This window comes from Bombus pascuorum, chromosome 13, assembly GCF_905332965.1.
Source record: "Bombus pascuorum chromosome 13, iyBomPasc1.1, whole genome shotgun sequence".
NCBI classification, from domain to species: Eukaryota; Metazoa; Arthropoda; class Insecta; order Hymenoptera; family Apidae; genus Bombus; species Bombus pascuorum.
Genome location: NC_083500.1, coordinates 10,232,810 through 10,260,190, shown reverse-complemented (window position 1 = coordinate 10,260,190; position 27,381 = coordinate 10,232,810). Strand labels below are relative to the sequence as shown.

Here is a 27,381-nt window from a genome sequence, read left to right as displayed (position 1 = left end):
ACGTTGTAATATTTTGCAAACGACAAGTTAAGACACACGGTTGTTAGTATTTTTATATAGGTTGTTATTATATTTAAATATTTAAATATTTACTATAAAACATCTTTCAGAACGTAATTTTCAGGCATAATTTCTTTTAACAACAAAAACAACTAAGAATTAGGTTTCATCGTTTGTAAGATCGAAATAAACGTTAACGTCAATTATTCGCGTCATTACCGAATAAATATGTGCACTTAAAGATACTCCTTCTCGTGTAACATTTTACAAACCTTCGCTCGAAGGGAACGATAACTCGAAACAGCTAAAACGAATTAAGATATCTTAATATTCAACAGATACTATATATACATTGCGTGTCTACAAATAAAAAAAGAAAAATAAAAACAATAGAGGCTTACAGCAGCGTTATACTATATACATATTTGCATCGTGGCAGGCAGATTATAATTATAAAGATTATAATTTAAGATCTCGAAAGAGAGCATTTCTCCCGTGAAACAATGTACAAACGTAATATTTATATCACTTAAAAATCGCCTTTTATTCGTCCTTGAAGACGAAATCGTTTCTTTATGACGTAAATTTCGTCATTTAAACATCCTCTGTAACGTTATATATTTCCTATGACGTTACGTATTTTATATGATAAATTCGAAAATGAAAGATCTCGGCCGAAGAATAATTTTTTACGATTTTCTAGAATTTAGTGTAATCTTTTCGAAGGGAGTTAGATAGGAAAAAGAACTCGGTTACTGGAGTCTGGTTTTTCTCTTTCTGCCATTTTAACTGTATACCAGGGTTCAGTGAACTCTGCCACAGACCTGCGACTCGATTCCACCCAGATAAGGGTAGCCGCTCTTCGCCTCGCTGGGGCTGTGGGGTGTTACGTGATGGTTTATCCCTGCCGGGGTTGGCACCCCTGAAGACGCACCCTGGACCATGCACGCGCTCATATTGGACGCTGTAGGGCTGACACTGCCGCTCAGGCTACCTAGATTCAAATTGCTGGTAGTGAGATTAGAGGCCAGATTGCTGCTACCGTAGTGAGAGGCGTTGAACAATCTGCAACGAAAAAAGAAACGGAGCTCTGCAATGGATGTTTTCTCGGGTTTGTTCAAGGATAAGGAGAGGCAGAGTTAATCGTCGTAATTACAGTCTCCGACTTCTGTTACATCAGAGAAGGGAAATTTATGTGCGACTGCGTGAGTGTAGCGCTGCTGAAGTTATTTAGTTGAAAAATCGTTTATGTTAGGTATACGTGTAATCAACCTGTACCCTGGTATTATGTACGTCATATAATAAACTTCTCTGGTGCGATCATCAGCTACTCTCGAAGGAAAAAATAAAGGGAAGTGTAACTAACTACATAGCGATACAAATTTGTTTCATTCCTGACATAATATCGATCTTGGTAATTAAAACGATACGTCGTTGTATAAGAGAAGTTTCTATACGAACAAAGTTCGATTTCAGCGATCGATAGCGAAGAATTTATTATTTCGTTTAAATATCTCTGCAAACCAGAATTGCACTCTGTAAAACTTCCTCGATGAAGTTTCGATCAAAGAATCCTAGACGTTACAATTGTTCATCTACTTTCTGCGATTCTTTCACAGACATTTTCCGCGTATTTCGAATCGTTATCCCGCACGAACGTATAAACCAATTTTTCGTTTCTCCGATAAGTACCACGTTTTCTACGAGATTAATTAACAAACGTAATAGGACGACCTATGGTCCGATCTTACATCTACGATTCGAAGGAGAAGCGAACGGATCATGTTTGTTACGCCAACTATGCGTAGTTTATATTACGGAAGTATTATCTGTACACGTTTAATTTCTCTAAACCTCAAGCATTTCAATTTACCCTGAAACCGAAACTCCTTCGCAGTATCTGCTGATTACCTAACACTCTGATCGATAGGACAAAAAGAAAGAATCTGCGATCTCAGAGAGTCATCGGTAGCGTATTAAAAGAATCACGGCCGATGAAGCGCAGATCTACGTGCATCGTGAGTATCCGCGGATGAGACGATCGCGAGAGACGGGGAACGTAGAAGGTAGCGAAATTCATACGCATGTTGCGCTGAATGTAAAGCAGGTCGACGACGCGGCGTTCCTGGCGAGCGCAGGCGCGACCGTATCAAAGTATTAAAACTGCGGGGCAGTTTCGCCTGCGCATAACCTCCCGATGAAATTCTCTTTTCGTTTCTCGCGAGTCTCAAAGTAACCGCCGGCCAACTTCTCCCTCGTTTCGCCGTGCAATCAAAGCTCGCTGCTCGTTTGCAAACCGATACCGGGGCAAGGCAGCGAGCTTCACGCTCGCACACGTACGAGTACGAATCGTTTAGGGCGTGTCGAGGCTGCCAACAACCGATTTCAAAACGGAGTAGCGGCCCTTTTGACCGTTTCGGCACAGCAGCACGGTTAAGGACCCTAAAGCGTGCCGATGCTGGAACCATTTAATTCCTCTCTCTCCTTTCTTCTTCCTTTATCCGCGCGCCTTTTTCCTTCGTCGTGTTCTCGTCCTCCCTTTCTCGTCCTTTCTCGTCCTTGCACCTTAATTCCTTCTAGGAAACCGTACAGCGGAAGCTGCACGATTTATCGACCGTCCCCGTGTGCTCTACGAATCTATTTTCCTCTAGCCAACCAACGCTACAAATCATATTCAGCTCTATGGAATTGTTAATGAATTCCAGCGAACTTTAGCTGCAACGAATAATTTATAATCGACGCTCGCTGAAATTAAGGCAGAGACGAGTGGCTGGAGAATTCGTCTGACAAAAGGCGTTTACAGATGGGCTGCTTTGAAATTTTTACGTTCGGCGAAACATCCTAAAATTTCCTTTATACGGGGATTCTTTACCGGAGAGATATCTTACCGTTGATTAAACCAACTTCGAATATCTTTATCCGAGCGTAGGTTTCTGTTGTTCGATCGCAGATAGCGAGGGAAGTCGATGGTATCGCTCTAACAAGAACAGTGAATTCCACTTAGCTTCACGTTGTTTGTTTCAAGTATAATCTTGTTACGTATAACTGCAGTCTTTCTATAATTAAATCATTGACGTGTAGCAAGATAATAAATATGTAGGAAAAATAAATTTTGACCTGTTTATATCAAAAGAGGAAAGACTACACGAGTGTAACTAATTCCTTGACGTTTTTACACCAGAGACAGAACACGACTAGAGACTTCGAAAGTGATTTGTTATGATTCACCAGCGAAAGCAAATTTCAAAATATAAAACGTGAAATTGGAAATATCTTTGACTGCTGTAACGATCGCGTTAAGTTTAATAGAATTTCCTTTGTTTTGGCCGCTCCAAAGCTTCCTATATTTTGAACCATTAATATTCCTCTCGTGCTTCGGCGTCGTTTTGCTCCTCAAACATCCCAATTCCCTGTAAAATTTCATCGGAACGACGCATACGTGCTACTGTCGTATAAAATGCCTGCTGTCCTTCTCCGGCAAAGTCAATTAACCAAAAGCAAAACGCTACTTCATTATATTTCCGATGCTTGGCGTTCGTTTTTAATAACAACGAAGAGAACGGCTGGCAGGATGATTATCGTCTGTATAAACGCAAATGGATATCCATAAAACGCGTGCACCTTGAAAGCGGTGCGCCGCGAAATTCAAACGACGATGATATTCAGCTGAATCGAATCGCGTGGCGTAATCTTTTGCCCGATGTGATTTCCGCGATCGCGCGGCTACCACGAGGCCGATAAAACGAATGAAAAATGGTCCGCGGTAATGTCTACGGTGTCGGTGGAATTTCGTAGAGGCAGACCCGAAAATCGTGGCAGTCGAGGTCGAACCGCTTCCGGGGTGAAGCAGAGGCCACGAAGTCCCCCGGTTAAAGCTGGATCATCGGCGAAGATCAAGACCCGCGTTGGATTATTAGCCGGTAGCGTTTCATTACGGGGGCCGAAGAAGCAACATAATTGAGGACCACACAGAAAACGTGTCGGTGGGGTCCCGGCTGCTTCGCCGTGCCGAGCCAACAACTCTCTTTCTCTCCCTCGTCTGCCTTCTTCTCATTCTTCTCTTTTCCTCCTCGGGGAGTCTTTCGTCTCACCTGTTTCATCCACCGCGCGTCGCTTTCTCCTTATTTTCTTTGCTTTTCCCCGCTCGTTCGGCCGATTCTCCTCTTCAGGGATTCCATCGCCCAGAGATTCGTACGGTTCGAAACAGTTCGACGCTCGTCATTTCTTCGTCGTCTGTTTTTAGCTATTCGCGTGGTACGTTACGCTGGCCCAGAGTTTCGAATCGTCTTTAATATTCATGACTTTCAAAGCAAATCGGAGAGTAGCGTAGTTCGCTGTTATTTCCTGTCTTTGGTAGCTTCGATGGACATCAAGCGAATCGTGTATCGTCGCGTTTGCATTTTAAATTTGCAAATAGTAATCATTGTTCATAGATCTCTTTTGTTAAAGCTGCGTGCTACTTTAATACACCATGGGTATCGTAATATTTCGATTTATCAGACACCTGATTCTTTCATTGGAGTATCTTATCTGATATATTTCCATTTTTCAATATATGCTAAAATATTCCAGTTTAACTACTATAATGTTACGCAGATTCTTATGAAATAATGACTGAACACACTGGTAACCGTATAAAGAGGAAAAAGATAGGGAAATTTGAAAAGACTATAGAGACGAATCTAAGGATAAGGAAGGAACGATATGTATTTTGTCAACGATTAATCCATCGATGAAATCTAATCTTTTCGCTGTATAATTACATACCGATTTCAAACATTTCATTCGATACTTCCTTTGTCGAATAAGTTCCAAATTTTCGACCAGTAGATTGCACATGACACGCACGCACGTATAGTAAAAAGGTTGTCGCGGATTTAATCCTTCCTTTTTCTTTTCTCCAGTTTCAGATTCTCAGATTCCGCTTTCAATTTCTCGCTACGCTCTCCGGTTCACTGTTTCGTTCGTCTTTCTCCTAGGGACTTTCGTCGTTTGCGGTCTGCGCTGCAGCGAATTGGCCTCTGCACTCGGCGTGTAACAGCACGCTGTAGCAGGCGAGCATTTCGCCAACCTGTTATTACGCCACAATGGCTGAATTAATTGTTCGAAACACCCTGTGAGCACAGGCTGCCTTCGCTCTTTCTCCTCACCGAGTATCTGCCGCATTTCTTTCCTTTTTTCTACTAAAGCTTTCCCCTCCGTAAGGCTCGCCCGCTTTAAACGCCCGGGATAATGTATCTCTACCCCGACAACGTGCACTTTGCTTCGACAGTGGACCTCGTGGGGGGTCCTTCTCTGACTTTTAAGCTCGACCGAATTAATATTTTCCCGACTTACGATTATGTTCATAGCGCGCAGAATTACAAATGGGAAACTTCCTCTTGGTAATATGGAAATGAGACACAGCTGTCAGAAATAGATCGTTTTGTAGATTCTTACAAGAATATGATAATTCTTATGAGGAAAGAGAAGAGGAAATACGTTTAGAAGGAAGCATCGAAGCGTAACGCGATGGTGGAACTTGGAAAATAAAAGTTCTCTGAGCAAACGATAATTTTAGAAAATGTTCAACGTTAAAATCACCGCCTCTGTTTGCTATCTCGGTTAACTTTGTATTTCGTGTTTCAGACAGGCGATGAATTCTATCAAATTCTATCGGTTCTAACATTTATCACTCACTGGCTCCTACGTTTTATCGTCTTGTTTAATAAATGTTTTGTCTTTGATAAATAGTAACTCACCCGTAATTCTCCGCAGTCGGTCTTGGCCATTGTTGCTGAGCAGCGTAGTAATTCTCGCTATAGTTGTAATGTTGAGGATAACCAGCCGTGGTTGCTGCGGCTGCAGCTACCGATGCTTGGCCATAGCTCTGATAACTTTCAGCGCTGCTACCGTAATGTTGAGTTTGAAACGATTGCAAGCTCATTGTGTTGAAGGCGTTCAACTGTTGGCTGTTCAACTGCTTGCGAAGCCTGGCTCGTCTGTTACTGAACCATACTTGCACGCGTGCTTCTGTCAAATTTGTTCTGCAACGAAACCGAGAAAGAGATTTTGAGTTGATCTTTCTGTGTAGAAACTACCTGCCCACGATTCTGCTCGTTCAATCATAACAATTTGAATCGGTCGTTGTATTTTGTATAAACCAATAAGAATACAAACTAACGTTTATGTAAAAAGATAAAAATTCCACGTACTTTTGTGCCAACTCTTCTCTGGTATACACGTCGGGGTACTGTGTTCGATGGAAAGCTGCTTCAAGTTGCTCAAGTTGTTCTCCAGTGAACGTGGTCCTGCTTCTACGTTGCTTCCTCTTCAAGGCGATTCCTGGCTCGCTCTCTGTGTCCGAGTCATCGCCACTGCTGCCTCCTAAAGTCAGAATGTAAAATAAAACTATTAATTAACAATATAAGAACAATGTCGATCCTTCCTTCGTATCAAACTATTTTCTTCTCGTTTGTCGCAACTTAGTTGAACAAGTACTTTTAAAACTGCAATTGTATCAGCGTAGGATTATACCTGAACCGGAGTAAGAAGTCAATTTTCAATGACTATAGTACATTATACAAAACTATGGTTTCGATCATGTCAGCTAGACACGTAATGGAAGCTCGGACGATATGTAAAGAGTCTTTCCTCCCATAATTTCGACGAAACCTACACAGGGCCCAATTATTACTCTCAAGCTATTTTTCAACCTACAGTCGTGAGAAAAATCTTATCACCGAGCATTTCGACAAACACTGGAATTGTATCAACGTAGGATTACACCTGAACCGGAGTAAGAAGTCAATTTTCAATGACTATAGTACATTATACAAAACTATGGTTTCGATCATGTCAGCTAGACACGTAATGGAAGCTCGGACGATATGTAAAGAATCTTTCCTCCCATAATTTCGACGAAACCTACACAGGGCCCAATTATTACTCTCAAGCTATTTTTCAACCTACAGTCGTGAGAAAAATCTTGTCACCAATTATTGCGATGAACACTTTGCGCAATATCAAGTTATCTCAGAAAAGATCATTTCTGGTACCCAACAGTATAAAGATACTAAAAAACGAATCTCCTATTTTTAAGTAATCTGCGAATGAGGAAATAGAAGGAAAAAGTCGTTTGCGTGTGTTATCACGAACGATCGAAAGATTTCTCTCAATCACGATACGTATACACAGGCGTGATGAAATTAATTATGAAAAGCGGCGTTTTCTGCTGCTTGGCACGCGAAAGAGAAGGAATTGAAAATTCCAGGGAACGCGGCGGACGGAGCCGCGCTCTTATCGACGAAAGGAATCGACGCTAAAGGTCCAAGAGATCCCGGCGAGATGTTACGGAGCACGCTTCTTAATAGCGGCAAGAAGGTCTCCCAGTCCAGCACGTGCTGCACGTCAGATACCGAAGATAGGAAGCGAGTCGTTCACGCCCACAGTTCACACGCCGGACTCGGCAACCCACCATTAAGACCCTCCTGATTACAGCCGTGCCAGCCGAACCTATACTAAACTAAAACACCGGAGAAATTAGGGTCCGCCGCGAAGAAATTAAGTTCTTTGACATGTCCCGTCCCACCCGAGCTAAACGAAAGCCTGTCCAACGTCCACGAGATACTTCCTTTCGTCTGGCCTCGCGAGGCTCCGTACCGGAAACTCTTTCGTCTCTCCAATCGACGTCGAGTTTTACGACAACGTAATTGCGCGCCTCTTCTAACGTTTCTGCCTTTCGTTCTCTGCAGCCTTTCGTTTAACCCTTTCGAGTATCGCCGGTATTGTTTCTAATCTCTATCTTGCAATTGTTGCGAGACGAACGGTTGTGCCGTCACAGTGAATACGTTGCAAAGGCAAGTTTGATTGTATTTAACAATTGCGTAGGGTTAGTGGCTTCTTGTCGAATTTGCTGCAATAGCGTGGACGGTATATTGAGATAACAGGTGTCAGATAAAGAGAAATGCAGAGTGGTGGGTGTAAAAAGTGGCACAATTGGGCAGGGAGCTATTCCACGAGACAAAATAAGGAAATATACGGTAAAATTTGTTCGCACGACGCCCCGTTTCCGAGAAAAACGAGTTCCAAGATATGACAAGTAGACGTAAAACTGGCTAGGAACAAGAGTAATCGACAGGAGTTAAACTATACGTGAAAATAAGTAAAAGGCGTGGAGTATGAGGCTTGAAAATGAGGTCTTGAACGAAAAATCTTATTTTACATTTACGACTTATTTTCGCACGAATAATAACGCCTAGCCAGGTTTAAGTATTCTTGGCAAATTTTCAAACTCGATTTTCTCAGAAACGAAGCGTCGTACGAAAGAATTTTATTGCATATTTCCGACTTATTTTTTTCACACAGAATAACTCTGTTCCCAATTGTACTTACCACCAGCTACGATCCACCCTTTCTAATCGTCACCAATTGTTCTGTAATTACATTTCAAATGTTGAAGCGTACGAGACGCTGTATATCTATTAATGTCAGTTATTCATGACTAATGATACTGCACTTTGTAACAGAGAGATTGGAACTGCTGATTTTTGCCCAATTTCCTTTAGATTATCGTGGCAATGCATCGAAAGTATCGCAATCCAGCCACGTACTCTCCATAAGTATTTTCTTAAAAAATACCAAATACGTCGTTTTTTAATTCTCGAGAAGATTGAATGCATCGCTTAAATAACAAAGAATAGTTATATAACTATTTTTCGCAGAATTAAAACCTTCTTCGATCTCTTGTACTGGAAAGAGTTAAGAGGCTGCGCGCATCTACACGGAGTAAATAAAATCTTCCAAAGAGAAGAGTTTTTTTTATGATTGTCCGATTTTAAAAATGTCTGTCCAAAAGAAGATTCTCGTTCGAAATATTCCTCAGAAACGTTCATATCCCAGTTCCCTCAACTAACGAAGCTATAGTGTTTCAAGTTTGATTATTAGACGCGTTTAAGTTGTGATCGGAGTTTGCGAACCTTTGGAAGCTCACTGAGGAGTTTTTTGACTCTTACGATTGTCCGATTTTAAAAATGTCTGTCCAATGGAAGATCTTCGTTCGAAATATTCCTCAGAAACTTTCATATCCCAGTCCTTTCAACTAACAAAGCTATAGTGTTTCAAGTTTGATTATTAGACGCGTTTAAATTGTGATCGGAGTTTGCGAACCTTTGGAAGCTCACTGAGGAGTTTTTTGACTCTTACGATTGTTCGATTTTAAAAATGTCTGTCCAATGGAAGATCTTCATTCGAAATATTCCTCAGAAACTTTCATGTTCCAGTCCTTTCAACTAAGGAAGCTATAGTGTTTCAAGTTTGATTATTAGACGCGCACGTTTAAGTTGTGATCAGAGTTTGCGAACCTTTGGAAGCTCACTGAAGAGTTTTTTGACTCTTACGATTGTTCGATTTTAAAAATGTCTGTCCAATGGAAGATCTTCATTCGAAATATTCCTTAGAAATTTTCATGTTCCAGTCCCTTTAACTAACGAAGCTATAGTGTTTCAAGTTTGATTACTAGACGCGTTTAAGTTGTGACCGGAGTTTGCGAACCTTTGGAAGCTCACTAAAGAGATTTTTGACTCTTACGATTGTCCGATTTTAAAAATGTCTGTCCAATGGAAGATCTTCGTTAGAAATATTCCTTAGAAACGTTCATGTTCCAGTCTCTTAAACTAACGAAGCTATAGTGTTTCAAGTTTCATTATTAGACGCGTTTAAGTTGTGACCGGAGTTTGCGAACCTTTGGAAGCTCACTGAAGAGTTTTTTGACTCTTACGATTGTTCGATTTTAAAAATGTCTGTCCAATGGAAGATCTTCATTCGAAATATTCCTTAGAAATTTTCATGTTCCAGTCCCTTTAACTAACGAAGCTATAGTGTTTCAAGTTTGATTACTAGACGCGTTTAAGTTGTGACCGGAGTTTGCGAACCTTTGGAAGCTCACTAAAGAGATTTTTGACTCTTACGATTGTCCGATTTTAAAAATGTCTGTCCAATGGAAGATCTTCGTTAGAAATATTCCTTAGAAACGTTCATGTTCCAGTCTCTTAAACTAACGAAGCTATAGTGTTTCAAGTTTCATTATTAGACGCGTTTAAGTTGTGACCGGAGTTTGCGAACCTTTGGAAGCTCACTGAAGAGCTTTTTGACTCTTATGATTGTTCGATTTTAAAAATGTCTGTTAAAAGGAAGATTCTCGTTAATATTCCTTAGAAATGTTCATGTTTCAGTCCCCACAACTAACGAAGCTATAGTGTTTCAAGTTTGATTATTAGACGCGCACGTTTAAGTTGTGATCGGAGTTTGCGAACCTTTGGAAGCTCACTGAAGAGTTTTTTGACTCTTAAAATAGTTCGATTTTAAAAATGTCTGTCCAATGGAAGATCCTCATTCGGACTATTCCTTAGAAATTTTCATGTTCCAGTCCCTTTAACTAACGAAGCTATAGTGTTTCAAGTTTGATTATTAGACGCGTTTAAGTTGTGATCGGAGTTTGCGAACCTTTGGAAGCTCACTGAAGATTAATGTTTAAAAAAATTATACGAAAGAATATTTTTTCCGCATTTTGTTAAAGTGATAGGCAAATTAAATCGTGATCGCAGTTTCGCTCGCGTCCGTGCAAAAGTTTTTTTACATTTTCTTTCCCTTTCGACTCAGACACGGCAATTTATGCGTCGATTCCTGAATTAAGTCGATCGATCGACGGGAACGAACGTCTAAATCAATAGCACCTGCGCGAACGTCAGCTCTCGAATTCATGAAGTTGAACGCCGCGAAGTGCACGGCGGTTTCTTCGAGATTAAAGACCTCGCCGCAGCCGTAAATTCTCGTGACGGTTTGAGCAGAACATCTAACCACTTCTCGAAGCCTTCACGCTTTCCACGGCCAGTCAACGCTCGCTTATACCGTGGTTTGTTTCAACAAATAACGAAAAATATCTTGACCGTTCGTTGTTTACTTAAACTGCATGATTTTTTCACTCGTTTAACGCAACGACGAACGTTTCTCGCCCGAAAATCGAAGTTATACCGACGATGACTTCTTTCAATAAAATCGTGTAACTCTTTCTACAGTGTCGTGCAGGATATTGCTTTTTCAGCTTTAAATTCTTCTCGTGAGAAGAAGGTGCCTTTTTGCTTCTTCTCAATGTTTTCTCCCAACGTACAGCAACAAACGTAATAATAAATGAAATAATAAAATAATCTAATAGTCCGACCCGTTACATGTACAACATCAAAGTTGTATATTTACAAAATTTGCAAACATAGAGTAAAGAAAAAATATGAAATAAGCGATGAGGTCCATAGCGCGGACCTAAATAAAAAAGATGAGCTAAAGTGAATCCTTCACTAACCGAAATTCAGAAATACATTCTCACGAGATTTGCAAAAATCTCTTATCTGAAATTAATGTACGTTATCAAATTTTATTCGCGTTTCGTTAAACGTAACGAAAATTCGTTGAACTCGACGAAAGGATATCGTTAGATTACAAAGGGCATAATGAATATCGACAGTATAAAGTCAAACAGAGAACCGCAAAGGGTTAATCGTCCAAAACCGTGTAAACAATTACTGTCGGGGGAAGCAGACAGTTATTATCATTATCCCTGACAGTTTCGCTTGACTACCACTTTAGATCAGCGGAACATCTAAATCAATAGAGTCGGACCCTGTTGTTCCTCGAAGAAAACGGCAGGCTCGCTCTGGTGTTGGCGGTTTGTAAGATTAGAGGCAGCCGGATACGGAGCACGAGAGACCACACGCCGCGTGTGTACACGCTCTACCTTTTCCTCTCCGTGTCCTCTCTTTCTCTGCTCTGGCTCTCACCGACCTTCTACCTCTTCCTCTTACCTTCTTCTGCCTACTATTTTTTGCCTTCCTGCTGCTTTCTAGCTTTCCGTTTTGTACTAACTGCCCGTTTAATTTTTAACGAGGATGAGAATGCTCAGCCAAGTGTTGGAACGTAAGGGCTACGTGGAATTAAACGGGGTAGATATTATTGCTACTTTATAATAGCACTTATAATTTGATATATCAACGTAGGAATAGAGAGCAAGTCAAAAACTAGGTCCTTGCGTGGACGTAGAAGTGGGTATAAAAAGATGAAGTTAATTAGTATCGGTGTAACAAGACAGACATTTTTAATTTTTGTAACTTTAATAAAAAAGTTTTTTTTTTTTAAATCGTTTATTTTGCCAAGATTTGTTTTTTTTTATACATTTTTTAAATTTATAATAAACAATGAATTTGAGTAAAGTGTGTTAGGCAAAAGTACCGATACGCGACGGTACGACGTAGCCATGCTATATTATGTGTCGTGGTTTTACGATTTTGTGTTTATTTTTTTTTATTTTTGTTTTTTGGATTTAAGCCGCAGGGGAGCGGAGCTTTTGCGTATTCTTGTTTGTGTTGTATTTTTGCCCTGAAACTTGGCCGCAAAACAGGACTTTAATAAAAAGGTATTTCTGGCGCAGTGATTAAATTCGACGTTGTTCGTTTCAGTTAAGGGAAGCTCATTTATTAGAAGAAAATTAGAAAATTAGTTATGAGAAAATATTTCATCCGTAGAAAATTACCGTCGTAACTTACGGGGCTTCTAATTCTTGTAAATTTAGTGCGTTATAAGTATACGTATAGAAGAGTGTAATCTGATAGAATAATGTTAATTCCTTTCATTTATCACAGCCAGCAGCGTTAAAATCCTAACTTACGTAACGTTACTTCTTATTATTTTTCATTCATATATGTATATCTATTTTTCTTTCTATACAAATCTCCGAAAAACCCACAACCGCGATTGAATGTTTCAAAAGACTTCATTGCCCTTACGTGGTGTGAAAGCAGGAATGAAAAGATCCATAAAGATTTTACATCCAATGGGGAGAGTATTCAAAGAGATTCTTTATCCTTCCTGACATTACGTCGACTGCACGTCAACATGGCGATGGATACGATACTCCGGTCTTTTATTTCAATTTTATATCGTATCATCCGCCATAGCGGTTAATTAATTACATTTTTATGCTTCGTAATATCGATGTAAGCCTATAATACATGAATAAACGAATTCCGATGAATTCTATCATTTATTAAAGCCTCATCTTAAATGTTAAAGAAAACCTGTTAAAAAATCCACCTTCAAAGTGTTTCGTTTCATTTTTTTAATTATCTTAATTACTTTTCCCTCTCGTTCTAACACTACAAATAGCAAAACTCGTTCCAATGAAAAACCTCGTCGAATTTCTTATCTCAAAGACAAGAAGAATAACTGGAATCACGAAGCCATTGCGAGGTTGCTTTTTAAGTGAACCTGTTCAACGCTTTACAACTTGAATTTTTATTACTTGTTTTTAAATAAATTCGCAAGTGTTACCGAAATACGGAGAAAAACGTATATGCACAAACTACCGAGGGAAAAAATCGTACAGTTATTCCGTAGAAAAATAAGAAAAAGGATATTTTAAGCTAAAATACACTCTTCCAACTTTTTCCTCCGCCGTCAAAAAAAGAAAAAATCTGACTTAAGACGATCATTAGCCGCAACAAACTAATTTTCTCAAACATTTCCCAAGCAACGCCGTTTATATCCGTAGTAAAATGAGAAGAATCGATTCACGTGATTAAGTATACGCAGAGAGATTATTGCCTGAGAAGGAAGTGCAATTGTAGCTGGCTGGTATAGCAGTGCTATTTTCTTCTACGGAGGATATGATCGTGGGAATACAAACTTTACTAAATCATGCAACATTTCACTTAGAAAACGCCTTATAACGCATTCCGGATTCTCGAGCCAGCCGGTACAACGTAATTTGACCGAGGACGAAATGAAGATTTGTGCGCGGCGCGGTGCAAACCGATCAACAGGTAGGCCATCCAGCCGTTCTTACATCGGGCTGCAATTCCCCGGCGTACATCTAATCAAAACTAAATCTTCCCGACAAGGTAATAAACTCGACACATCTACGCACCACGGGACGCCTAATATTTCTTCGCGAGCTTCACCGCCACCAATAAATAAAAAAGAAAGGAACTCCCTTTACGTCCGCCGGCCGGACCTATATTCCCGTTAATCTCCTCTTGCCCTCGAAACTATTCAGTCCTTCGAGCGAGCAAAAGTCCTCCCGATGAATAGATTTATTTAAAGAAACGTTGCTGATTTTGTGGAAGAGAAGGGCGGTCGAGTTTTACTTTCGCAGATATTTTTACATCTCCGTCGATATTTTTTCTGAACAATGTTTATTAAATTCTGCTACTTTTTTTTTAAATATTCCTTTTCTATTTTATACTCTATCTTCTTTGCTTCTGACGCGTGCATTTATCAAAATTTTATTTCCTTCTACTTGATTTTTAATCGAGCTGTCCTTCCGCTACGTTGTAGCTTTTTCTAAAAAAAATTTGTCAAATTATGCTTCTTCCTTCGAATGTACCTTTTCTCCTTTATATACTTCTTTCTTTGTCTGTAGGCAAAATTTCGTTTGATCATATTCTCTGTATAATCGTTGCGAATTGTCGACAAGTGTTATCGTCGTATCTACAGCAAATTGGAGCTGTGTATATGCAGATAAATACGGCAGAAAGTGGATACAGTAATGGAAAGACACAAGAAGTTTGAATAGTGGATCGACTGCTCGTATACGATCCATTATGGTTGTTTGAATATAGAGATACGTATATTCTCGGGGATAATTGTAATGGCCTTTCGTGCCAATACGGATGATCTATAATTAGTAATATCTTTCAGAGTTATTTCATATGGGATTCGAGTATCTTTTACTGTAGTAATAGATCACGAAAGAGATGATCGTTATATCGTCAGGATAATAAGACTCATTAATTAAAAAAAATGAACTCTATGAGTCTCTCATTAACGATCTAACAGAAGAAATTTTTAATTAGTCCTATACTTCTTAATACGAGTGCTGTAGATACACGAGGATTAAGCCTGATACGTTAACTACAAACCATAAATTGCTTCTCTATATAATTTCAAGAAGGAATCAATTCTGAAAATGTAGTAGTAGCGTCGCTATTAAAAAACGAGCCGAAGGAGAAGAAATTTTTCTCGCCATTGAGATAACGTAATTTGTTACAAAGAGCGTTGTAATACCACGAACTACAGCTTTTTTCAGCCGGTAGAAAATATACGCGGTATTTATCGCTACGGTACCTTGACTCAATTAACGTAGCCGCACGCTGTAATTACGTTTATCGGTCGATTACCTCGAGCGTTTCATTTACGCCGGCCTAATTGTTTACGCGATGTTAAAACAGCGACAATGTTCGCAAATTTTACACGCGTCGTACATCTCTATCGATTTCCACGTACAGGTGGTTTTTTCTTTTTTAAATATCGAATTACACGACGATGATCTTAAAGAAAGAAATGGTCTCACCGAGTATTCCGTCAATGGAATGATTTCTTCGAGGATCATCTCCAGGACGAGTCTGATTCGTGGGGCCACGAAGAAGTCTCGAGATACTGGAAACTGACGGCGCTGACGCTTTGTCACAGATACCATCCTGCTGGCAGAACCACGTTGGACCAGTTAGTATACTAATGGAAATTAATCAAACTTTATTTTCTTCCCTTTTACGTCCTCCATCATGTATTCCGAATATTTAACCAAATTTACGATCGTATAATGGCTTTGAAAATTCTCCAAGAATTTACTGTGAAATCTTTCAACAGTAGATGATATACGACGAGAAACGTGATATATTAGAAATTGTATAAATAAAGTACACGTCGACTTTCGTTTTGTATTTTGAATCGCTGTACAGCTAGAATTATGGTAAAGCGTTTGAAGCTGCGTTGAAACCTCGTGCAATCACAAAATGTTCGATCGAATTCTGTTCAAGCAATCTACTTACTACAGCGACTCTTGTGCTAATTCACCAGACCGAAATAGGAAATTATAATTAATTATTTTCCCCTCATAAACGAGCAAAATTCCGATTTATTTGGGACGTAGTAGCTTATTTCAATCAACTGTTTCTAATAAATAATCGTTAAAGTAATTCGTCAGGAAAAGAGGAACTTTAATTAAGATTGACAACCATGACGCGTAATTATAAAAACATTGTCTTATAGACCATAAAATTATTTTTGCACAGAGTGATCGATAGCGTAAAGACATTATCAACAGACCTTTATCAATTTCTCGCGGATCTCCCAGGTGAATATCCCAGGATTCTGTCTCTTCATATCCTCGATTCTCGCCTCGACTTCCGGTGTCGCGACGCGTGGTTTGCTACCGCCGATCACACCTGGCCTTATCGATCCTGTTTCCTGATATCGATTCAAGATCTTCGACACGCAACCATGCGAAACTCTCAATTGTCTCGAGATCACGCATGGTCTCACGCCGGCTGCTGCCATTTCCACGATTTTTAAACGGATATGATTGGGCAGTGGACGTCCATTGATAAAAACACCTCCGAGTTGATTCACACGACCTTGTCCTGGAAAAAGGAAAGATGGAAATGTGTAATATACTTGCATTGATACTTGGCGTGAGAACTAGCGTGGATGGAATACGTGTTAACCCTGTCACGACTATGAAACCATATATGGCGTTCAAAGGAACCGCTTGTTACAAACCGGAGGATGTACGTACGCATTTGATACTAGTATCGCGTTACTGAATATTTCCTTCGCGTTTCGATTTAACATGAAATTTGTTTGAGCACCGGGAATAGAAAGATGTTTATACAAGCGTACTCTGTCGCAGAGAGTTCATTAGAGATGAAAGGTTAATATGCGATAAATTAAGTACGCAATGGGAATGAAACACGTTAGTTGGTCCTAAATTAGGTTTCTCTCGAGCTCAGCACAATTTTAAGAAATTCCTATTGCGCAACACATTTGCAGAAACTTCTTGAACTGCTTTTGGACGTTCTAATTTTATAGCGTTGACCTGGTTTCCTCAGTCTTTTAATCAACTTGTGTACAGCTTTTTTAAACGCCTTTAAATTCTATGTAATTTTCTTCTAGAACATGCAATTTGTATCAAGGTCAAGAAAATCCAAAGTTCCGTGGATGATAGAAGCATCTATTTTAGTTGAGATTCTAATATTACTTAAAAAAAAGTGTTTAAATTGTGCAACGGTAGCAACCACGATAAAACGTCCAGATAGTCATCTAAGTCGTCATCAACCCTGATTTCAGTTTCAGTGATGGAAACACGCGTGCAGTTTCATGCAAACCGTATATGCACTGCAAAAATGCTTCTAAATCAATTTCAAAGCGAGAGTCGGTGCAATACGAAAGCTTAAATCTTCGCTGGCGTAAAGTGAACATTTTTCGGTATTATAAAAGTTGTCCAGAAATTTCGGTGTCACGCGAAATGCCACTCAAACACTAATTACCTGCTATTAGAAACCACTTTAACGAACCTAATTATAATAACGAAGTGAAACAAGAGGGCAGCAAAATGTAAGCGAAAAAGTAAGTAGGAAGGAGCGGCAGTCCTTTGAAAAAGTCTCCGAAGGAGGAACTTCGAAAGAGATGCTATTGTCGGTCCTTTTATTAAGCGCATCGTGAAACTTGGCGAAGAAAGAACTGCACGTAAGACAGAAATCCATGACTAAGCAAGAGAAGAGTAACGCGTACCTCATACACTATGTGTATGGTTTTGCATACGCTATATGCAAATATCATGTCTACAGAATATAATATCAATAAAAGATGCTCTACATTCGTCAAGTTTTATAGAAATCAATTAATATGAATATCAAAACAAGCAACATTTTAACGTCTTCGACATGTTAATATTAAGACCAGCGGTATTTTTAAAATTATGAAAAGGGCAGAATAATGTGTTCTCTGTGTATTCTTTGTCCATTGTCTTCGTAATATACAAATCAAAGCAGTTCCAAAACAAGCAATAGGTAATCGTCCGCAACGTTGTACTCGTCTGATATTCTGAAAAGAATAAGACGTTCAGCATCGTACAATAGTAACATCCAGATGTCTCATTTCGAATAACTTACAGATTGAAAATTATCGAACCGAAGATCCTCCATCGATTACCGCACGCAAAGATAAAATTATCAACGCGTGTAGATGATTTAGGTTTCTGTAACACTTAATTAATTTCTATCGCGTCAATTTGTACATTCGCTGTAAATCTGCATCGAAACAAAAAAAAAAAAAAAAAAAATATCGCTGAACCGCAAGAGTGCACGGTGTGCTACCCGCGATATAAACTTTACGACGCGCACAGGTAATTGGATGCGATAAAGAACCATTGTTTCAAACACGTTGCTCGAGGGGGTGTTCTCGCGAGAGAGCTCTCGTAAGTCTTCTCGTATATGACGTCTCATTTCTTAGAGTAATGCTAGACGAAACATTGAACTCTATGCTCTCGCATCCGCTGACACTTTATCGCTATCCACCCCTGCAATTTCAGGAACAAGATTGCGAATGATCAAGTCGACGGTTCGAAATCGGTGTTTTTGCTCCACGTACATCGACGTACTCTTATTTCGGTTGGTGTAATTTGTAAAAAATAGGTAACACAGCTAGCAGATGAATAAAAATGATTTTTATTCCGCTTCAGATTTTCTGTTTTCGCAATCAACAAAAACATGCAGGTATAGTTCACTAAATTAGACTTCGAATTTTATTGAGCCAGAAACAGGATTGTTTTTTGTATTTTCATCACACGTAGCGAATACCAATCAAGAAATCAACAATTGATAAAAAAGGAACTTTATCTACCACCTACAAAGACACCCACTGCAAGGGTTACGTTAGAACGACGCGCAGAAACTGCACGTGTAATCGAAAAGGAACGCAGAAGACCCAATTAATGTCCTAAATAAAGAAACCGCCCGCAATTCGAACGCTGAAAAGATAGGCAATCAGCGGAAGAGAGAGCGAGAGAAAAAGAGATAGTGGAGGCTAACGACTCGCTAAAAATTGATAATCATCGTAGTAATGGGCCTGTCGTTACACGAATCCTTCGTAACACCTGCTACGAAAACTTCTGCTAATTACCACGGCATAACTCAAAAAGATGTACCCCACCATCGTCTCCATCGGCCGTTTTCTGGTGCCGCCAAAGTAGTCCCGTTTCGTCATTCATCAAGTCCGCGAGATTTACATCCCCCTCCCTCCTACTTGGTGGGATCCCGATGGCCCGTAAGGCGCGTAAGGACATATCCACAAGCGCGTGCAACGCACACACCGTACTCTTAGGCGGATCGTCGCGTACGCACGGCCCTCGGACACCTCTCATGACGTCAGTCAGGCCGCGGGGCCCGACGGGATTACAGGCAAGATCAAAAGGCGCCGACCGCCGCCGCCAACTCGATCTCACTCGCTCTTTCTCTTTTCACGGTCTTCGTCTTTGCCCCACGTTCCTCTCAGTACGCGCGAGGAGAGTCGCGCGGGATCCAAAACGGGCTCGGAGCGAAAGGACCTGGTCACGGGGTGGCCACTTCTTCAGGGTCCCCATGGACTTCGCTGGCGCGACAATACGTGAAATTTTCTGCATAACCCGGTCGATGTGTCCTCCATTGCGAAACACGGTTACAAGTTGCGCACTGGCATGGTAAGTGCAATTTTGTTGCACGCCGACTACTCGAATAACTCGCGATCGGTGATCCGCTACATACGTAGCGGTTGAGAGGATTTAAAGGAAGCTGCTATCCGATACTCGTTACATAGAGGTGGAAATTTCGATGAACGTAATTCTTGGGAATTTTTTAGTCTCGTCGGAAGTCTTCTCGATGTTCCCTGAATTTTTAATCCCTCGACCTTTTTACGGGCATGTAGTATACTTTTTTCGTGGACGAATTATGCGAGGAAGCTTAAAAAGGTCAGGGATATACGTAATTGGAACGTTGATGAAGGAGCAGGCGGTCCTGTGATTCGAAGGTATCGACCATATGGTGGACACGCATATTCGCTGTATGTGGACAGGGCAGGACACGTAGAAAATCTTCGTATAATAGTAATAGGGTAGTAAAGGGATAGTAGTAGTAATAAAAGAAGTAGTAACGTTTTACAAGTAGTAGAACACCGCGTATACATGTTGGCTAGTGGGAAGGAAGCAAGGTGGATCTTCGTTGATGGTGACTGGTAATTGGTAGAAATAAGGAAGAGAGGAATATGTCTATGGGTTAACATCGAGGGTCAAAGAGAATTTAAATTGTTCACTCTGTTGGGTTTCAAGAAGAAACTTTTTTTGGATAGTGAAATTGCGATCAGATTAACCTTGGCATGTTTTCTGCTCAGAATGATTAAATTTGTGAATGTTAATATGTAGTAGCCAATTAAGAAACATTCGCGTCAATTAATTTTTATTATAAAATAAACGATCTCTCTCTTACGATAGCAGTACCATATCTTTCAAAGTATGGTCGTAAGTTACGTAGTATTACGAAGATGGCAGATGTTAAACGAATGTGATACTAGTGTCATAGGATTATCGTAAACAGGACTGTATATCCTCGTATATCTTTGAACGAGCAACTTCTCTATCTTTGTTTTTCAACGTATTTCGATCCTCCGATGAAAACTACTTGCTGAAGTATAATCTAGATCTAGAGCAAGAAACGTGTGACGCTCATTAACATGCTTGAGAACTTTGTATCTGGTAGCGGAGGTAAGACCACCCTGTAGAAAAGATAAAAGGGGCCGATCTGTTCGGAATAATGGAGAAAATAATTTCCAGCATGAATTATTGATAACAGGTAATTGATTGTGGGCGATCACGCTAATATCCATGATCGTGCCGATATGAAGCGATAGGGGCTTCCCCGATTTGAATTCGCTCGACGCAACTCGCATGATTAAAATTTACCCTAAGGCTATCGACTTTCAATGGTGTTGGTATTTGTTAGATATCATTTGACTAGCAGTGGCCATAAAGTATACTTAATTTATCAAATCTCGTGTACACGAAGCAGACTACGCCTTCTATCATCAATAACGTCAATTTTTCTTTTCGATGTTATTAAACGTTACTTTACTATAAAATTGTAGCTTAGATTGGCAATCCATAAGAAGAATACTATTCGTCCATTACTCTGACATATTTATTGTATCTCCTGAATTCGTTATCCTACATTTCATACATTTATTTCTCCTCTAATTCGTTCTCCAATAGTATTTTCAGACTGCCCTTATTAGTAACATTTATAACACGAGTAAGGAAAGATTCAATTTCTATTCGATGCAAGTATAACTTCAAACGATCGAAAGCAAAGGGACAAATATTTCAAGGCTGTGAAGAGCGCGACAAAAATGTAGATACATAGGAAACATTGAAAAATATGTAACACTCATCAACAATAAAGAATCATTGTTACACGTTGTACCTTATTTGCGGCTGTCTATCGTTGTATTGAAAATGTTAGAATTACGTATGAAAATATAATAACGATTTATTATATTATAAAACAGCTGACGTATGTATAAAAAAGATACTGACCCCTAGAAACCAGAACAAGGAAGTCGATCAAGAAACACGAACGTATATACATATACAGAACCAGGACGATCTAGAAATACAACGATCAAATTAAAATGAAAAGTCCAGCGAAGAATGAAGTAACTAAAATTCACGTGCCAGCTCATCGAACGTACCTCTACGAGGAATAAATCACAGCGAATCAATAAGAACAGCCGGAGCCAGCACTTTAACGAAGCTAACGAACCTAAAATCCATAACGCGGCGCGTTCCGGGCGATTTTTCAGAGCGGCCAAACCCGGCAAAACAAACCGCTCGTTAACCATTCCGAGCTCGGTTGATCAAGAATCAATGACCAATTCCGTTCGTTTCGAATAGCATTCGTAACCGCATGATAAATGACGAATTGCGCAAACAATCGGGACGGGAACGTGTCTCGATCGCTGGTTGCCTGCTCGCCTGGCGGCCCCGATGAAAAGCCAAGGGGAAACGATTTGAGAGCCCAGAAGAAGAGGAGGAAGAGGTGGCCGTGTACCTGAGTGGGAGTATCCGCATGTACCAAGAGGATGCATGTACTTAACGTTCGGTGTGAGTTCCGAGTTGCGAAGGCTTCAATCAACGTGCCGTCGCCCGCGGCCTATCCGATATCAGACATTAGGTACCCACGGCTCTGGCTACGTACTTTAACTCTTTCACGTTCCGACGCCCACGAGCGTGGCCTGCCTCACAGCCGAACTTCTTTCCAGACGTAGCATACGCGTTCACCGAGAAAAGGCGCCGAACGCACGATGTTTAACCCCGAACGCGATGGGTCTGCGTGTATTTCGTGCTTATTCTGGCGAGGGCGATGTATTTTTTCTTATGACCTGTACGAAACTGGAAACGATCACACGGTTATTCCAACACTCGTGGAAACTTATTCTGGTACCGTTACAGGGTTCTTCATAAACTGGAAAGTTACAACTACACAGGCAGATTTTTAAATATCGCAGGAAATAATATGCAATTTATTTTTTAAATGTTCGCACGTGTACGAAAAAGCGTAGAGGTAGGTGAAGTTAAAATCTAACGATTGTCGTTAGTTAAAGTTAATGTCGTTTAAAGTTAAATTGAGAATTTTTGTGTCCTTTGTTTGCAAATGTTCGCAATTCTCTGATTTTGGACAAATTTTCTGCAACTGGTAAATTAATTAAGCACACGAGGATATTGGAACGAATTTAATAGAATGGGACTTAATTGATATTTCTTCGTCGATACAGGGGTTTAACTTTGTTTGTTCGATGAAGAAGCTTTTCTATTAATTTCTCCTGTTAAATTGCTGAGGTATTGCTGTTGAATCGCCGTGTTTAATCCACTCGTTAATTATTTCGTTATTTGCTCGATATTCGATAGACCATACAAATTCTATCGCGTGACAACGTTTACCATAAATGGAAATTCTACGAATTTCCTGGAGAACCAAATAACTTGTGCGATTTTGGTAGCAACGATTTAAATGATAAAGTATATTTTTTATATAGACGTGAATTTAAAGATACAATACGATCAGTCTGTGCAAGATCTGGAGAAAGTCTGGTTGAGTTATGTGTTGAAGAATGTGTCAGAACACGTCGTATAAGGTTCGGTATGTAAGATAAAGATTTATCGTGTTGTATATTTCATTCTAAGGTTACGCTGGATGGAATGAAAGGTATATTGCAAAAAAATATAAAGCAACGTGTTCCGGATATTTCAAATTAAATATTCGGTTTCTCATCACTCAATAAAATGTAATACGTTGTTTTTACCGTGTCGTTGACCTCGGAATTGAAAATAATAGCTAGACCGCGTTATGCAAATTGATATATACTTTACATATTACGTGCAGTCTGAAAATTTTTGCACTTTCTCTCATAAATGTGTAACGATCTACAGTTTCCAAACTGAACAACCAAACACACCTGTACTCCTTTTTCTTCAATTTACCATTTAGGGACATTGTATTAATTGTTTAAAAAATCGAGACAACGAAAGTATATTCTATGAAATACGATTACTACGCACTCGTTGATTAATTATAGTCAACTTACTCCATAAAAGACATTTTATTGCAATTCGTTATAAAATATGTAACAGTAGACTTCGTTATAACGATAAGATTAAAATCCTACGTTTCTTTGAAGAAAGCGTTCAACATTGCAAGAAACGATCGTCGAACGTAAAAAATTGGCCGTAATCACCTCAGAATGACCCCAATTCAGTCACTCATGCTCATTAAAATAAAAATAAAATAGATACAAGAATTTTCTGTTTCTCGTAATGATAATTGAGCAACCCTGTATAATGGAGACCGCGAATTAAAGTCGTAAACGCGCGTGCGCTTGTTTCACGCGCGTTTATTCGAAACCTTTCATCGTTTCTGATGGGAATCGGTAATGGTCGAAACTCCGCTGGCCCGAATTAATTCACGCTTTCGCGGGGCCGAATTAAACGGTTTGCGTAACTCGAAGATGAAATGCGTCCGAAGAAGGTCACTCGAGGCGTGGAAGGGAAAAAAAAGGCAAAAGCGTTTAACGGGCGGGGAATAATTCACTCGAAGCGCATCGTAAAACCATTAACATCGGCTGTAAAAGTTCCATCTGCCCTTTGAGAAGCAGCCTCGAAGAGGAGACCGACGTCGATATATGTCGGTATGCGAAACGTCAACTTTAGCCTCGTTTCGATGCATATCGTTTCTGCAATCTTCATTTGCATCGGTTTGCAGGGACAATCGCTCTCGAGACCATATTTCGACTATGATTCCATTTATTATTAAGTTTGTTCAAACGTTAGAATTTGCCAATTAATTAATAGTTATTTTCAATCGAAGATGAGGAAGTAATAACAATTTGAGCAGAGAATAGAAATAAGTGTTTACCATGGAAGTTTAACATTTGAGAATAATAATTTCAGCAAGGTGATACTTGAAAATGTTCCCGCAGACAACATAGAAAAACGTTACATCTACGTATCATCAAACACTGTAATTTAATAAACTTTAATATGAAATTAAATTACGAACTCAACGATATTAATGACAGATTAGTTTCACGAAATTGTTCAACGGGTATAAGAATAATTTCAAATTAAATCGAGCAAGTTATAGAGTCCAAAATTTATAAAATATTAAGCCAGACATTACACGAAATCATAATTCATGCATTATGTGATAAAGTGTTTTTGATATCCGTCCCTACCGTTATTATGTTATCACATAAATTAAGTTTTTACGCATCGGACCATCCGAGATACATACGCGCTGAAAATGATGAATGGTGTCGAATATAACGGTAAGCGACGGCTCTCTTTCATCAAATTTTGACACTTCCGATTTTTTAAATACACTCATTCATATATTTTTTTACGTTACACTCAACAACTTACGATCTGAAAGAAGTTCAACGTTTCGCCGCTGACAAATGTCACGACGCAACGTTCCATCTCTTTGTACTATACCTGCGAACCTTTGTACCGATTCTGTTTCCAATAGGTGTAAAATTAATAATAGACAACTGATGATAAAAAGAAGATAGCTAATCAATAAGAAATACCTGTAATAAATATTGGCGATGTGAATAATTACAAATACTTCTGTAAAACAGCAAACAAAAAAATTTGTACTTAATCTTCGTAAATAATATTTATGAAACTTTGTATAAATTTACAAATAGACATTAGAATTTTTAATTTCATATCAAACTCTTCTAAAGTAAACTTTAACCATGAAGAAGCAAGTTTCTTAAGATTAAAGATGCATATACAACATAGGAAGTTGGATATATTAATTCTTCTTATATGTTCAATACGTAAAGTTGTAACGTGGAATTGAATAATAAATATCGTAATTTAATTTGAATAAATATATCGTAACTACGACGAGTTTATGTAATTCTAACGAGGAGAATTCCTTCTGTTTTCCTTGACGCCGGACAATCTTCAGTGGCTCGTGTTTAGCGACGGTATCCAATAGGAAACGGCGTCCCATAATGTACACAATACGAATGCTTCTATCAATTTGCTTCAAATAAATTAATAAATTTATACAAGAAAGGATACTAATATCTCCTTAAAATAACACTTAATGTATAATCATTGATATTATAGATTATATATAACACCATGTTGAGATTCTTTTGAGAAGAAATAACGCATAGGCCCATTACACAGAGACAATGGAGACGTGAGAACGATCAATTAATTAATTAATCAATACGAAGAATGAAATACTCGGAACAAAATCTCACTTAGCCACGATTTTACAACACATTTCTATCCAGACTACCGTATTGCTCCAAACGATGGTCCAACACAAAACCTCTAAACATTAGAACCATCAAAGCGATTAAAACGACGAACTCATAGTGTTGCATAAATATGTAATATATTCACAGTATGTCTTTTTGACAATTGTTGCTAAAGTAATTTAATCTGCCGCGTTATCTACCTTTCCACGTTCTACTTGCTTCAATTTCTTCGATACAAATTCTTTACCGTAGTCGACCATGGTGCTAATATTAATATACACGAGAGATCATCTCATCAAAGAAACACACATACCTTGGAAAGGATATCCAGTGAAATAGGGTGCCATGTTCAGAGTACTGACTGCCATCTAGCTAATCGTCGTCGTCTTCAGCCGTCCTTGGATCACCAAGCCACCACAAAACGCCAGACGTTATCAATAAACGTAACCGAAATACCGCTGCTCCTTTCTATTCTCTCTCAACTGTCCCTTGCAATCACTTCACACGCAACTTGAACGAAACTTGCAATAAAAATACGACGGCAGGAAAAAAGACGAGCTGCAGAAAAAGGAATTGGAGTAACCTGGTCGCGAAACGATCTGTCTTGTCGAGGATGACGGAAACGGATCTGTTTTCCCGGATGCGAGTAAAACGATCGTGAGACCTGTTTGCTTCGGGGTCTCGGCTCGAACTGTTCGGCTGCCGATTCGTACGGAGGCTGGTGGCAAAGGAGGCTGAGAATAAAAGAAAGGAAAAGAAAGGCCGAGGTAACACCGAGGGCAAAGAAGACTCCGCCTTCGTCCAGGGGCCCTGTCGAGGTGGGAACGTCTGGGTCCAAGAGCACCTTGATGGCTCTAGTCGAGCGGTGCATTGGTCACCTCGAAGGTGACCTCCTGAAGGTGGAGGTGGTCTCTTCCATGACTCCGCCCGACTTTCTCCTTTCCTTCGCGAGCGCAGGCCTCTTCGGCTTGCTCTCCACGCGTATCCTCACGCTCTTTCGATGTCCGACCGGTGGAGGTAGGATCGGTAGCTAAATGTAATGACGTTTAATCGAACGCGATCGTTTCTCGATAATGTGCTAAAACACAGGGTTACACGTATCAGCTAAGCTTCTACATCTTGAAACTCCATCTTCGAATGATCAAATTTGGAGTACATCGCGAAATAGCTTAGGACCATTCTATGGTAGGGTGCAAGAGCTAAGGAAATAAGGAACGAAATGCATCTACCTGTAGATAACGAGGAACAATTTTCACAGGACGTATGGATATTCCAACTTTATTTCTTATTTTCTCTTCTTTCATTCGGTGGATTTGATCTTCGTTGGAAAGTTTTGTTCGTTTTCGTAACGATAGCGACCCTGTTTATCAAAATCAGAACGTCGATCGCGAAACTTGGTAACCCTGGTAGAAGCTGCATCGCGTGATTCGACCAATGGGATCGTGTAAGGTTCAGAGGAATCTATTTCGTACACGTCATAGTCGTTGCTGTGTCTGTGATTCGATTCGCGTCGTTAATTAAAATGAATTGTATTTGACGAGTGATCGTGCGTTTAATTGAATCGCGAAACCCTAGGGATCGATGATGCATCTTCGTGTCGAACAAAAGCAACTCATTTTCTATGCTTTAAGGAATATTGCCAGTTAGAAGGAGCGACAAATTATCTTCTTTCCTTGAATATATAGATTTCGATTTGATTTGTTTTCCTTTTGGCAA

At 39.6% G+C, this 27,381-nt stretch overlaps 1 protein-coding gene across 1 annotated transcript; it reads right to left on the bottom strand.

Annotated features, from left to right (window-relative positions):
• Window positions 1-803: 803 nt before the first annotated feature.
• Window positions 804-26,033, bottom strand: LOC132913261 (protein gooseberry-like). Its single transcript, XM_060971456.1, has 6 exons — window positions 25,979-26,033; window positions 16,132-16,445; window positions 15,377-15,506; window positions 6,195-6,366; window positions 5,742-6,026; window positions 804-1,065 (listed from the first exon to the last, which is right to left on the bottom strand). The coding sequence occupies exons 1-6, from the start codon at window positions 26,031-26,033 to the stop codon at window positions 804-806; spliced, it is 1,218 nt and encodes a 405-aa protein (XP_060827439.1).
• Between the last annotated feature and the right edge of the window lie 1,348 nt (window positions 26,034-27,381).

Coding starts and splice junctions, on each gene's coding strand:
- LOC132913261 (XM_060971456.1), bottom strand. CDS start 26,033: ATGGCAGTCAGTACTCTGAACATGGCACCCTATTTCACTGGATATCCT. Junction 15,507..16,131: donor TCCGCGAGAAATTGATAAAG/GTCTGTTGATAA, acceptor TGGTTCTGCCAG/CAGGATGGTATCTGTGACAA. Junction 6,027..6,194: donor AGAGAAGAGTTGGCACAAAA/GTACGTGGAATT, acceptor GTTTCGTTGCAG/AACAAATTTGACAGAAGCAC.